This window comes from Phaseolus vulgaris, chromosome 3 (genome assembly GCF_051622355.1).
Source record: "Phaseolus vulgaris cultivar YP4 chromosome 3, ASM5162235v1, whole genome shotgun sequence".
NCBI lineage: Eukaryota > Viridiplantae > Streptophyta > Magnoliopsida > Fabales > Fabaceae > Phaseolus > Phaseolus vulgaris.
Window position 1 is genome coordinate 35,349,450 of NC_143500.1, and position 13,889 is coordinate 35,363,338.

The 13,889-nt window shown below is 34.5% G+C and overlaps 1 protein-coding gene and 1 pseudogene across 1 annotated transcript; one reads left to right on the forward strand and one right to left on the reverse strand.

Annotated features, from left to right (window-relative positions):
• On the forward strand, nucleotides 1–9,105 carry LOC150028814 (uncharacterized; annotated as a pseudogene).
• Nucleotides 9,106–10,368: 1,263 nt separating this feature from the next.
• On the reverse strand, nucleotides 10,369–13,380 carry LOC137807219 (nucleosome assembly protein 1;3). Its single transcript, XM_068607725.2, has 12 exons — nucleotides 13,112–13,380; nucleotides 12,967–13,010; nucleotides 12,709–12,804; nucleotides 12,385–12,477; nucleotides 12,108–12,189; nucleotides 11,967–12,028; nucleotides 11,682–11,866; nucleotides 11,356–11,533; nucleotides 11,201–11,244; nucleotides 10,787–10,973; nucleotides 10,659–10,673; nucleotides 10,369–10,555 (listed from the first exon to the last, which is right to left on the reverse strand). Exons 1-12 carry the CDS (start codon nucleotides 13,155–13,157, stop codon nucleotides 10,487–10,489), a joined length of 1,101 nt encoding a protein of 366 aa, XP_068463826.2. The 5' UTR covers nucleotides 13,158–13,380; the 3' UTR covers nucleotides 10,369–10,486.
• Nucleotides 13,381–13,889: the final 509 nt, after the last annotated feature.

Sequence of the window (13,889 nt, forward strand, 5' to 3'; positions counted from 1 at the left end):
ATGGGGTTTTTAACAGGACAAAAGATGTGGTATTCACGTGGAGGTTGTGAAGAGTTGGAAAATAGATTTGAGGTATTGGTTGATGATGGTGGTGCAATAGAAATGCTGAAAATTGCAAATACACATGGTGAGGTTCATTTATTTTTAGTGCATGTTGTTGCGGAGGCAGAAGTGATGTTGGTTTTAGGTGGTGTGGAACCCACAGGTGTTGAAGCTGATGTTGAGGATGGTGGTGTGGTCGAACCCACAGGTTTTGAAACTGATGTTGAGAATGATGGTGGTATGGAACCTACAGGTGTTGAAGGTGATGTTGAGGATGGTGGTGGTGTGGAACCCAAGGGTGTTGAAGGTGATGTTGAGGATGATGGTGGTGTCGAACCCGAAGGTCTTGAAGGTAATGTTGAGTAAGAAGGTGTGGGTGAGGAGGAAGAAGGTCATGGTGGTCAGGGTATTGGTACACTTATTCATGAAGATATGGAATGTGATGATGATGGTGGACATGTGTCAGAAGATTCTTCTTAGTTAAGGGAAGTTCAATTTATTGAAGGTGAAATTGAAGTTCAGAGTGAGGGTTTTAGAGATAAGGGTCAGGGTGATGGTCAGGGTCAGGGTCAGGGTTTAGGGTTTAATCCTTAGGTTAGGCATAGGCGCAGAAGTAAAAGGCAGGTCAGTAATCCTATTGAAGGTTTAGAACCAAATTGTACAAATGATTTGCAGGATTTGGGTTGTGATGATGATGAAAGTGAAGGAACATTTGTGCATGATAGAGGGTTGTTAGATACAGAGTGGGAATCAGAAGAGTTAGACAGCATGGACGAATTTGAAGATGGTGAGCAGGATATTTGTACAGGTGGTAAATTTCCATCCTTTGAAATGCCAAAAAACATGACAGATTTTTCTTGGGATTTGGGTACCTATTTTACAGACAAGGAAGCATTTAAAGATATCATTAGAACTTATGTTGTCCATTCAGGGAGGAACTTGAAATTAGTAAAAAATGATAATTCGAGAGTTCGTGTGTGTTGTATTGGAGAACAAGGACAATGTAAATGGTTTGCATATTGTGGGTTCTTACCCTCAACAAGTTGTTGGCAATTAACAAAACTAAATGATGTACATACATGTGCTAGGCAGTTTAAGGTTGATTTGTTGAGCACTAAATGGTTGAGTGGGAGGTTAGAGACTTCTTTTAAGTCAAAATCCAAATTTGAGAAGTAATGATGTAAGGAATAAAGTTGTTAAAAATTGGAACACAAGTATAAGTAAGTCAAAAGCTCAACGGGCAATGGCCATGGTGTTGAAGACTGTCCATGGTTCATTTCAAGAGCAGTACAAACGAATTTATGACTATGCACATGAGGTCATGCGTGCAAATCTGGGGTCTACAGTGAAAGTGAAAGTTGAAGACATGAATGGGTTAAAAGTTTTTAGCAGATCTTATGTGTGCTTAAAAGGCCACAAGGATAGGTTTATGTCTTGTAGGCCCATAATTGCTTTGGATGGGTGCTTCTTGAAAGGCTTTTATGGTGGTGAACTGTCAACAATAGTTGGGAGGGACACAAATGATCAGATGCTACCACTAGCATATGCTGTAGTTGAGGTTGAATGCAAAGATTCTTGGACCTAGTTTTTGCAACTTTTAATTGAAGATGTTGGGGGTGTAGATGTACGTGAAGGCATCACTTTCATGTCTGACCAACAAAAGGTATATTCTTTGCTGTTAATTGTTGATTTTGTTTGTGTATAATTTTCATTTAACTATTGTATATGTCTTTTGACGGTGTTTGTTGCCTGCCATTCAAGAACTCATACCTGGGGCAGTGCAGCGGTTTTGTGTTCGACACTTGTACGCGAACTTCAAAAAGAAATTCCCGGGAAAAAAATTGAAAACCTTAATGTGAAGGGCAGCCGAAATGACATATCCCCAAGCATGAGAGAGGGAGATGAGGACTATAAAGAAAGTCAATGATGTCGCATTCAAACATTTGATTGCATTACCTCCCAGGCAAGCATTCATACTTGTTCTTTTACTCATGGCATATTTAAAAAGTCCATGGAATACCACTGTTACATTTGAAAATTAAGTTTGTAATGCAGTTTGATTGATAAGGTAAAAAAATGTAAGATTCAGATGTAATGCAGTTTCCTTATATCATGTAATTTCGGGTTTTGCTCCCTATTGTTCAATCCTAAATGTTTGTACTTGGTTGATCGCTTAATTCCTAACCTTATACAACTTCACAACATTGCCTATTGATGCTTACATTTTAGAGAGCATAGTCAACTTTTTAGGTGCAGTGTTGATATGATATACAAGTAAAATGTGCCCAAAAACATTGTTTAAGTTCTGAAATCATTTATTTTAAGTTGACTAAGTTCTAAAATCATTTATGCACACCATGTCTAGGTTCTAAAATAATTTATTTTAAGTTGACGAAGTTCTGAAATCATTTATGCACACCATTCCTAGGTTCTGAAAACATTTTTGCACACCATTCTTAGTTTTTGAAATCATTTATGCACATTATTCCTAGGTTCTGAAATCATTTATGCACACTATTCCTAGGTTTTGAAATCATTTATGCGCACTATTCCTAGGTTTTGAAATCATTTTTACACACCACTCTTAGGTTCTGAAATCATTTCTACACACCATTCTTAGGTTCTGAAATCATTTATGCACATCATTCCTAAGTTCTTCTGGTATCATTTATGCACACCATTCCTAGGTTCTGAAATCATTTATGCACACCATTCCTAGGTTCTGAAATAATTTCTGCACACCATTCCTAGGTTCTGAAATCATTTCTGCACACCATTCTTAGTGATGGATTTGTGTCTCCTTTCGTGCGGTTTTTGTTGATGAATGTGAAAGCTCCATGGATTGATGGTGGAACAAGGCTTTCCTAAGAGTGATGTTAGCCTTGGAGGTGCATGAAAAGTATGAAGAGTAGGAGTGGTTCGGCCAACTCCCTTTGTAGGTGACGGTTGAAGACTAAAAGTCTATTCCTAAGAGAGTTTAGGCAAGGAGTGAGAATGACACAATTTTGGCAGCATTTCACTATTCAATTAATCTTGAATTTACATGACCCAAGCTCCTCTATATATAGCAAGAGTGGGCTGAATATGAAAAGAGAATTGGAGGGAAATTCAAATGTTGGCACATGGGAAGGTGGCTCCTAAATTCAGCACGTGAGGTAGGTTCTAGAATTCTTCCATGTGCTAGGAGTTCTAGAACCTTACACTCCACTTAGGCTAAATGTGGGTTGGACCTAAGTTCAATGAGGAATAGGAAACTCTAATTAAACTTAGGTTAGCATTTTAGGTACCACTTTACATGTTTCAACAAAAATACAAAAGAATTAAACTATGCTACTTTTGACAAAAAATGTAAAAAACTATTCTACACTAAAGTTTATGATATGTAGAATGCGTCATCTTGATCCCTCTTTGACCATAACTCTAGTGGTTGCCTCAATTTGACATTTTGGTGGCCTTTCAATGGATTGGTGTTGGGGCCTCTTCCATCATCCCCTCCCTCTTGAAAAGGATTTGTCCTCAAATCCAAGGCTTCGTCCTCGTCATTGTTAGAATATATGGCTTTAAACTAGAGGGGGGTGAATTGTTTAAAGGGAGTTTTCACAAACTGTTAAGCCTTGAATGAAATTACTTCGAGAAAACCTTGATTAAGAAATTAGTTTTTCAAAACACAAAGCTAAAAGCACAGCACCAGTAAAACAATCGGTTGTTTATACCAGTAAACGAATATCAAAACTGAATTTAAAGAGTTAGGGATAGAGAAAATGTACACAGATGTTTATACTGGTTCACTCTAAACCCAGAGCTACATCCAGTCTTCTCAAAAACCACTGAGGAATTCCACTAAGCAATCACACCTAGATCACTTACACCACAACCAAGAAAGTGACCTTGATCCCTTCAAGACACACACTTCTCTTGGCCAACACACCAACATTAAGAATGTTGATCTTGATCCCCTCAAGAACACACAACAATTCTCAACAAACACACAGAAGAAACTTGTTCAACAGAATACAAGGATTACACTTGTTACAGAATTAAATCTGAAATCAATACAAGCAGAAATCCTATATCACACACTATGATTAATCTCAATCTCTAAGCAATCTCAATTCTTTGAAAACTCAAAAACTTGTGTTCAAAATCTTGTTACTCAAATCTGTTTTTCTGAATATATTCAAAGATATTGTTTGTTATCAAATCTTAACAAACTTATTCATTGCATTTAAAAGATTGGTCAAAGCATTAAAGACTGGAGCGTAAACAATTAAAACATTTAAAGCTCAGTCAAAGATAAAACAGTTTTTCTATTATGGTACCAAAACAAACAATCGGTTGTTTTCTCGAATCAATCGGTTGTTTTGGTTTTAACAACTCAACCATTTGAAAAATAGTTTTCAATCTTTTCTAAAAACATCTAAGTATAAAACAATCGGTTGTTTTTCACTTAGTTTGAAAAACACTTTTCTTTTAAAAAGATTGAGAATGCCTATGCTTTGGATTCAATCAAAGAGAGGATTACAAACACAATCTACCCCAGATCCTAACTAAGACAGCTCAGCAACAGCAAGCACAACCAAGCCTTCAACATCCTTCAAAGGGTTTGGATTCTTCAAATCTTGAACACTACTTGGTTCAACAGTCATTAGTAGGGGGATGTATGTGGCTGGATGGTGTCCATCATCTCCTCCTTCTCGAGAGGATCTATCCTCAGATCTACATGGTCGATCTCGAATAGCAACCTTATTCTTGAGTTGACAACTATACTCGTCCTCCTAGATCAAATGTCCATCTACAGTAAACATCAAACAAACATAAGATAAATTTCTTTTTTAAAAGAAAATTAAAATAAGAGAAAACTAAACAAAAATAAGGCCTTTTATCTTTGAAATTCTTTTTAAAGAATAACATAAGACCTCTTTCAAAAATATTTTTGTTCACTTTGTATTGTATATTGCCCAAGCTAGGCAACAACATCACAAAGTTTGGTTTTTGAGATTTTTGTAAAGAAGAGTGATCATTATATAATTGAAAAAAAGAGTTCAAAGTATTGCAATCCCCCTTTAAGGATTCTTTTTCAGCTATGCTTTCAAGGGGTGTCATAAAAGACTCTTCTTCTTTGTTGGTTTCCTCTTCTTCCTTTTTAGTTAAACATTCTTTGGTATTTTCTATGGAGGAAACATTTATATCTATATTTGGCTCAGCTCCAAACATATATTTCTCTACAAGCACATCCTCACAAGGGTTTTCTAGAGAAGATAAAATGTCATCGATATCTGATTCAACTTCAAAAAAAGAGGTTTTTGTAGTGTCCTTTTTTATCATCACTTTTTCTCTCTTTTCTTTCTCTTCTCTAACTTTCCTTCTTACAAGAGCTTGAGATTTTTCTTTAACCTCTTTTTCTCTTCTAATATATTCTTTTTCTCAATTTATAAAGTTTCTTCCTTTTTCTATAAGCTCTTTCATTTCTTCTCTAAGCTTATTCTTTTTCACATATAGAAGCGGAACAAACTTTCTTCTCATACACATCTTCAGTTCATCCCAATTGAGTATTTCTGATTTTCAGCCAATTCTAACATTAGTTTCCCTTTCTCTTTGTGTCCACCAAGACCTAGCATCTTCTTAAAAACTTAGAGTGGTTAAGGGTACTTTCCTCTCTTCACTTACTCTATGGCAAGCAAATAATTGTTCTACCTTCATTTCCCAATCTAAATAGACTTCTACGTTTTCTTTTCCATGAAAATGAGGTAGATCTACCCTAACCTCTCTTAGGCTCTCTTATTCTCTTATATCTCTTCTAGTTCTCCTAGGGGGTGGTTGATAATATTCATTTATCCTAAGGCTTTCTTCCCCAAAAGAATCATGATTTTAAGAACTAGATGCATGTGAACATATTTTTTTAGATTTTTGAGAGTTTTCACCCTTTTCTTTAGTCATTTTCAACTCTTTGATTTGTACCTCGTTTTCCAATTGTCTATATGAGAATGATTGAAAGTCATTGGCTAATTGTTTTAAAAGAGATTTGATGGACTTTATATCACTTTCATTAGATTTATAAGAGTGAGTTGACATGACTAAAGCTTTGTGTTTAAAAGTATTTTACTTCAAGAAAGAAAAGGAAAGTAAGGTAGCTTTCCAGGAAAGAGGGGTGAGTCACTAGGACTTCTTAAGTACCAAGTCTTTCCTTGCCAAAACCTATCCCTCAAAAACTTCACACAAATCTTTTTCTAAGTAATTTACTTAGACCACAATGAGGAATGAAAAGTCAAATTTTATGCAAAGGAAAACAATGCAAAGCAATTAACAAACGAAGCAATTAATCAAAGTTAAACAAGTAACTACCGTAAACAATTAAACAAAGCTATACAAGTAATTAACGTAAAGCAAACTAGCTAAGCACAATTAAAGATTGCTAATCTACAAAGCTTTAAACTAGACGTTTCCTAGGTGAGGCTTCTAGACACTTTGAGTCTTTGAAGACATACTCACCGTCTACACGTGATTAATCCACTAATTAAACAAAGGTTAAATGTAATTACAACTCAAATTAAATTTCAGCTTTCTATACTATGCACTCCTTTGGCTTGTAGTTGCTCTTCTTTGTTGTGTCCTTCAAAGTGTATGTGTTTGGTATTTGTATTTGTGTTTGTTGTTACTCCTTGCCTTAGCCTCTTATGAATAGGCAAAAACAATACCTACTAAGTAGAGGTAGTCTTACCACAAAAACAATTCTACTTAACAAGCACCAATTGAATTTATCCACCAACAATTTAGAGGTCAAGAAAAGAAAGCAAGAAACAAATTAAATTTTAAAACAGTACCACAACAAATGGATTTGAATTATGTGACACAACTTAGAAAGAGTTTAGAATGATATTGGACAAGCAAATAAAAATAAACACTCAATAAAGGGTGGCACACAAAAGGAACCTAAAGAAAGGCACTAGAATTGATTTGAAAAACCAAAACAGCACTATTGGAAAATTTTAGGTTCAGAAAGCGTGACTTAAAATATTTATGATGAGCTGGCTATTTTGAATTTGCTTCTGAAAATTTAACCACAAACGATTCAATGTCTTAGTAAGATTTTGGCGTTGGAATCACACCAAAAACATGCACCAAATAATTGTGATAAATTTTTCAAAACCATTGTTCAACTACCGTATATTTTGGTGCCAGAATACACTCTTTTCTTTTTTTATTTATCATTTTTTTCTATTTTGTCTTTTCTTTTTTTATTTATCATTTTTTTCTATTTTGTCTTTTCATCCAATTCTTTTTTTCTTGATTTTCTAACGCAACAAACTGTATTAATCCAGATTTTCAGAATTTTTCTTCAACGTATTAAAATTTCATAACAAAAAACAAGCAGAATTTGAAAAACAGAGGAGTCCTAATTCTGGAATTTAAAAACAAAAATAAGAAACTTCAAAAACACAATGAAGTAGATGTATATGAATTTGTATAGAACTAGCATACAAATATGAACTCAAACTAAAAGAAAAATGCATCAAATGATCAATAAACACAGAAAAATAAATCTGGACTCAAATTAAATCAAGAAACCAAAATTATCAACAAATTCAGCACAACAAGGATTTGATGACAAATTTAGGAAATACATGACTAGATAAAACATCAAAGGATTCAGAAAATAAAATGACTCAAGACAAATCATATGAACCGAACAAAATTCAAACAAGACTCAAACAACCTAAAATCAAAACAGCAACACAATTTCATATAGATTCCTACACAAAATATGAAACTAAGAAGCTCAAGAACAATTTGAACATTTTGCACCGATTGAATTGCTTAAAACAACAACTAAATCAAATTAAAAAGCAAAAAACAGCAAGATAACATGAACAAGTGATGAACAACACAGAAATAAGAAGAACACAAACACAAAAATGAGAGAAGACATTTAGCTCTTGTAGAACCTATGCTCATGATATCAAATGATGAATTTGTGTCTCCTTTCTTGCGGTTTTTGTTGATGAATGTTGAAGCTTCATGGATTGATGGTGGAACAAGGCTATCCTAAGAGTGATGTTAGCCTTGGAGGTGCATGAAAAGTATGAAGAGTAAGAGTGGTTCGGCCAACTCCCTTTGTAGGTGACGGTTGAAGATTAAAAGTCTATTCCTAAGAGAGTTTAGGCAAGGAGTGAGAATGGCACGATTTTGACAGCATTTCACTATTCAATTAATCTTGAATTTACATGACCCAAGCTCCTCTATATATAGCAAGAGTGGATTGAATATGAAAAGAGAATTGGAGGGAAATTCAAATGTTGGCACATGGGAAGGTGGCTCCTAAATTCAACACATGTGAGGTAGGTTCTAAAATTCTTCATGTGTTAGGAGTTCTAGAACCTTACACTCCACTTAGGCTAAATGCGTCATCTTGACCCCTCTTTGACCATAACTTTAGTGGTTGCCTCAATTTGACATTTTGGTGACCTTTCAATGGATTGGTGTTGGGGCCTCTTCCATCACTTAGGTTCTAAAATCATTTATGCACATCATTCTTAGGTTCTGAAATCGTTTATTTTAAGTTGACTAAGTTTTGAAATCATTTCTGCACATCATTCATAAGTTCTGAAATCATTTATGCTCACCATTTTTAGGTTCTAAAATCATTTATTTGAGTTGACTAAGTTCTGAAATCATTTACGCACACCAATTCCTAGGTTCTGAAATCATTTATTTTCCTATACTAGGTTTTGGTCCAGATCGAGGTTCACATTCACTCCAAAATGTGACTCACTTGTGAAAAATATTTCTGAAGGCTTTAATAGTGTGCTTGTACAGATGATTTTTCAATGCAAGACTTTGAGACGACCATCTCACCCAAGGTCATCTCGCCCAAGGCCACCCCACATAAGCTCATCTAACCCACAGACATCTCACCCAAGCCCATCTGACCAAGGTCCAAGTCAGGCAACTCCAAGTGCACCAGGCCCATCTCAGGAAGCTCCAAGTCAGGCAGCTCCAACCGCACCCCCTCCACCATCTCTCCCTACTCAACCAAAAGTTTCACAACCATCTCAGGGAACTTGAAGGACAACAAGATTAAGTGTAAAATTTTCAAGACCCTACATCAGACTTAAGTTACCGTCCATGAGAGACCGCTATTATTGTAGGCTCCTGCTAATGTATTTTAGAATCATAATTTGTTAATTTATCATGTACTAAATGTATTTGATAATTTTTGAAGTACATTAATGTTATTAGGTCCTATGATAATTAAGTTTGCTTCATTCTAAATGTATGATAATTAAGTGTGTTTGTGCTTGTTACACTTTATATTTCTATTGATATAGCTACACCTGTGAATAGTGGACTCCTGATTTACTCTAAGATGAGAAAAGTTGGATTGAAGATGTATTGTTCTCCTTTCTACTTAGCTAATGTCAAACTTAGTAATGAGTTTTGCAAAATTGGTGTTTGCTTGCAACTTTATGAAAAATATTACATTAACTCATTCAATTATAATCCCAATCAAAATATACATTGATACATCACTAATGAAAAATTTAAGAAAACAATACATATTACATTAACTCATTCAATTATAATCCCAACCAAAATATACATTGATACTTCACTCATGAAAATTTCAAGAAAACAATCAACAAGACAATGTTTATTACAACAACACACAACCCTACTAATAACATCTTAATTCACACTATTCTTTTCCTTTTTGTAGACTTTTTATGTCTTGAGATAATTTCCAAATAGAATTGAAGATCTCAATCCTACTTAATATTCTAGTACATTTCAACCCTATACAATTATGTACTTAGTTGGATGATAATATATTAGTAAAATGTTAAAACTATATTTCACACTTAAGGAACAGAAGAATATTTAATAAACACAATTCTTTCATCTCATCCCAATTCAAAAAATATATATAGTATCATACAATACATTATTAAAATTATGTTCTTTCCTTAAATTTAAATCTTACTATTTTTAACAAATTAAATTCGCATAACCGTGCCTATGCCGGAAGAAATAGATTTGTATTTTTCCTTTTCTATTTCTGTTAGAATTTTTTTTTTTACTTGTACTGCACGTGCTTATTTATTAAACAAGAGAACAGAAATACCTAAAGAATGCATATAGATAATTGTAACGGTTACGGTTAAGATCCGTGCGGTTCAGTTAATGCGTCACTGTTGTCGGTCATCACCTGCACGCATGACAAGTGTTGGCACGGATAATTGCTGTAACAATTTTATGCTATATAACCACATTCTCTGTACGTAGCGCAAAATAATATAAGGGACTAAGTAAAAATCCAGACAACCAAAATTTAGGGAGGAAATTAATTAAGAAACATTAAAACAGTATTAAACCCACTTTCACATCAGATATTCTCCAATACCAATAAAACTCAACTTCTTAAATAAATCTCCACAGAAATATACTTCTACTGCTGCTTGCACTCTGGAGGTCGCTCACCCTGCTGACCTTCACCAAGCTGTGCTCTTCCACTCTTCTGAAGATTTACACAGTAAAAAAAAGGAACCAAGTCATGTGAGTTGCAGGAGCACGAAAGGAAAAAACAATCTATATCTCAACTTATATCACAAGTTCCGTACCTTGGGTGCTGATGACTGCAGCGACATAACACAATGGGGGAGATCCCACAAAAAAGAGTGTGTAAGATTCAAAACTGAGACAGAAAACAAACCCAGTACTAACATTTTAAAGAAATTACAAATTATACCCTCTTTTTAATCTTGTTCTCTTCCTCATCCTCTTCGTCATCATCTTCGTCATCCTCTTCATCATCGTCTTCTTCAACATCTTCATCGTCCTCATCTTCCTCTAGTTCTCCAAATTCATCCCCCTGGATGGCCTCTCCAGTAAACCAGGACACAGCATGGGGAATAATCTTGTCTCTTATTGTTGACCTAAACATGCATGACAATATAACAAGATTCAAGACAATGAAAATTTAAAAATCAAGATTTCGATAAACAAAAGGATTGCGTAGTCTTGTTCCATCAAGATTACAATAAATACAAAGATGCACGGTTTGCAACAAAAGTCAACAAATACTTTATATTGGAAGATGAGTAACATGTTGGAAACCTGATACATGCAACTACAAACACTGGTAAACGATAATCAAGCTCACCCAATGTCATAGTCTTGTTCCATCTGATTCTGGAGCTCCTCAGCCTATGAACAAAAAAAGTATTAATCAAAGCACAAAAAAAAAAATAAACAGTGTTGCACATAGCAACGTTAATAAAGTTCAAATTGATTGGTTGTTTAATTCAACACCAGTACCGCTTCTTCATCAATGTCTTCATCATCTTCAGGAACTTGTGGTGGATTGAAGAAATTGAAGAAACTTTCACAACTTTCAGTTTTGGTAATTGGTTTAGCATTCTTTGAACCCTTCTTGGGCTTTTTCTTAAGAATCTTCTGTGTCAGGCATTTTCCTGAGTGCCATTGAATTTCAGTCCTAGAAATTAAAAAACAAAATTCAGCAAGCAAATTTATTAAAGAATACACACCACCAACCAATTTAACATGATAGTATACTGGTTAGGTAACAGTGATGTGGCATCATAATTTATAGTAGTATAATAAAAACAATTAATGAATCTTACCCAATTGCTTTCTCCAAAATTGGTTCATCCTCATCAATCATATGATATGTTTTAGTCAAGACAGTATTAGTAAAATAAGGATTGGTATCAAAGAAAAACTCAAGCTTGAATCCTTTAGGATTTTCTATCCTGCTCCACTTGATATCTTTGAGAAACTTGAGAGCACCTTCATCACGCTCTGAAATCTAGTTTTCGCAAGGGAACAATGAGAAAACTAATAAAATGAAAATACGTTGCAAAATGTACATTATAAAAAAAGTCAACTGCTGAACCAAATGAACTAACCTCCTCGGCTAACACTTCATTGTTTTTCATTGCAGTAAGCCAAAACGCAGGCACTCCCTTCTCTGTTAAGCAAATACTTCTATCAAATATTAAGTAATTGAAACACTGTTAAAAGAAAAACTCATGTATTTGTATTATTACCTTCATCCTCCCCACTATCGGGTGTTTTTTCGTTCACTGCCGCTTCTTCGACTTCGGTAACACCATTTACTATGTCATACCGCTGCAGTCAACCATGACAAGGAAAAAAATAATATTTTTATTATTACATCAACATCCCTAGAGCTAAGAATCACGATTTCAATTATAAATTTGATTAAAAGACAATTGCACAGCTTAAGTAGCAGATAATGAAACTCATTTAAGCTACACGTCCAGGCAAAGAATAAAACGGCAAATGCTACTTAGTTAGTTTCACCTTCGTGTACAGTGGTTGATACATTTTTTGGTATTTGGCTTCGAGTGCTGCTCTCTCCTCAAAAAATTTAGCCTCTAATTCATCGTGTTGGCCCTGCAAAATTATGACAAAATAATAATATCAATTTAAAAGGAGGAAGCTCCAAAACACCAAAATGTTATCTCGAAGCATCTCATCAATCAATACAAAACCTTATATGCAAGGGAATAACAACACTTCACACCTACCCCAACCAAGGACATTCCAAACAACAACTACAATTAACACTTAAAAAATCACGAACAAGAAATTTAAACAACCCAGGTGACGGGCTAACTATTATACCTGGATCTCTCTAAGAACCTCAACACGCTTCCTGACAATAGGTGACAACGACTCAAGAATATCGGAGTGTTGCCCGGCCAAACTCTGTATCTTGCTCTGCGCAAAATTAAACATTGAAAAATCTCAGAAACAATAAAAATAGCCAGATTTAACATGTAAATCCCGATAAATTCAAATCTTAATCTCAGCTTCATATATAAATAACAACATTAGTAGAAGTAATAGTAGCAGCAGTGGTAAGAAAAAGATGATACTAACCTTAAGAGCATTGACTAGGTCCGCTCTATTTTCCTCGTTGAGTACTTCGGGGAGAAATTAAGAACAATAGAACATCAAACGTGTGAAGCACGAAAAAATAAAATAAAAAAAATAAAAAAAGAGAAGAGAGAAATGGAAGGAGTACCGGAGGAGAGATCGGCGACGTTGAAGGTGTCCTTGTCGTTACTCATTGCAGAGGTGAAAGAAAAGCTTAGTTGAATGAGATGAAGCTAAAACCCTAAAGAAGAAAAAGATGAAGAAGAACAGAGAGGGTTTGGTTGTTGCTAAACGTGGCCACTCTCCAATCCTCTTTTCCTCTTCCTTCTTTTCTGAACTTGAATACACTCTCTATTTATTGCCTAGGGCTTCCTTTTTTATTCTTTTTTCGCTTTCACCAAATATGGGGGCCCAACCACCTCACTCTGCTTCCAAAAGTCCTTTATTTTAGGCCCAGCTTACAAAATCAAATCAATATACGCATTTTTTTATTTTTTTTCTGGACCCAAAAAAGATGTATACAATATCTCTTTTTTAATTCTGTTATTTATACAATAAAATTATGGATGACCATTCTTGCTGTCTGAATAATTTTATATATACATGTTTGATAAACAGTTAGGCTGTTTAGGCAACTATTGTTATTCCTAATAAGAGAAAGGAGGAAATAAAAAAATAGAATTAATACTTAAATTTTTCACAATTTAAATGATTTTTTGTAAAAGTAAATGTATCTATATAATTTAACTGGTCTTAATTAATAAATAATAGACATTTGTGCCTCAGTATCATATTACTATTTTAAGATATAAAATGAAACTATAATCTATAGCAGGGTTAGTTCCCTTATCACAATAAACAGCAATTTCTAAGATTGCACAATAATGCACAAGAACGGCAGTGAAGAAAAAAAAAACAAGATTGCG

What these genes read in the sequence shown, in the direction of transcription:
- LOC137807219 (XM_068607725.2), bottom strand. Translation starts at nt 13,157, where the DNA reads ATGAGTAACGACAAGGACACCTTCAACGTCGCCGATCTCTCCTCCG. An exon ending in CGTCGCCGATCTCTCCTCCG is followed by an intron (nt 13,011 to 13,111) that starts GTACTCCTTCCA and finishes TTCTCCCCGAAG; the next exon opens with TACTCAACGAGGAAAATAGA. An exon ending in ATTTTGGAGAAAGCAATTGG is followed by an intron (nt 11,534 to 11,681) that starts GTAAGATTCATT and finishes TTTAATTTCTAG; the next exon opens with GACTGAAATTCAATGGCACT.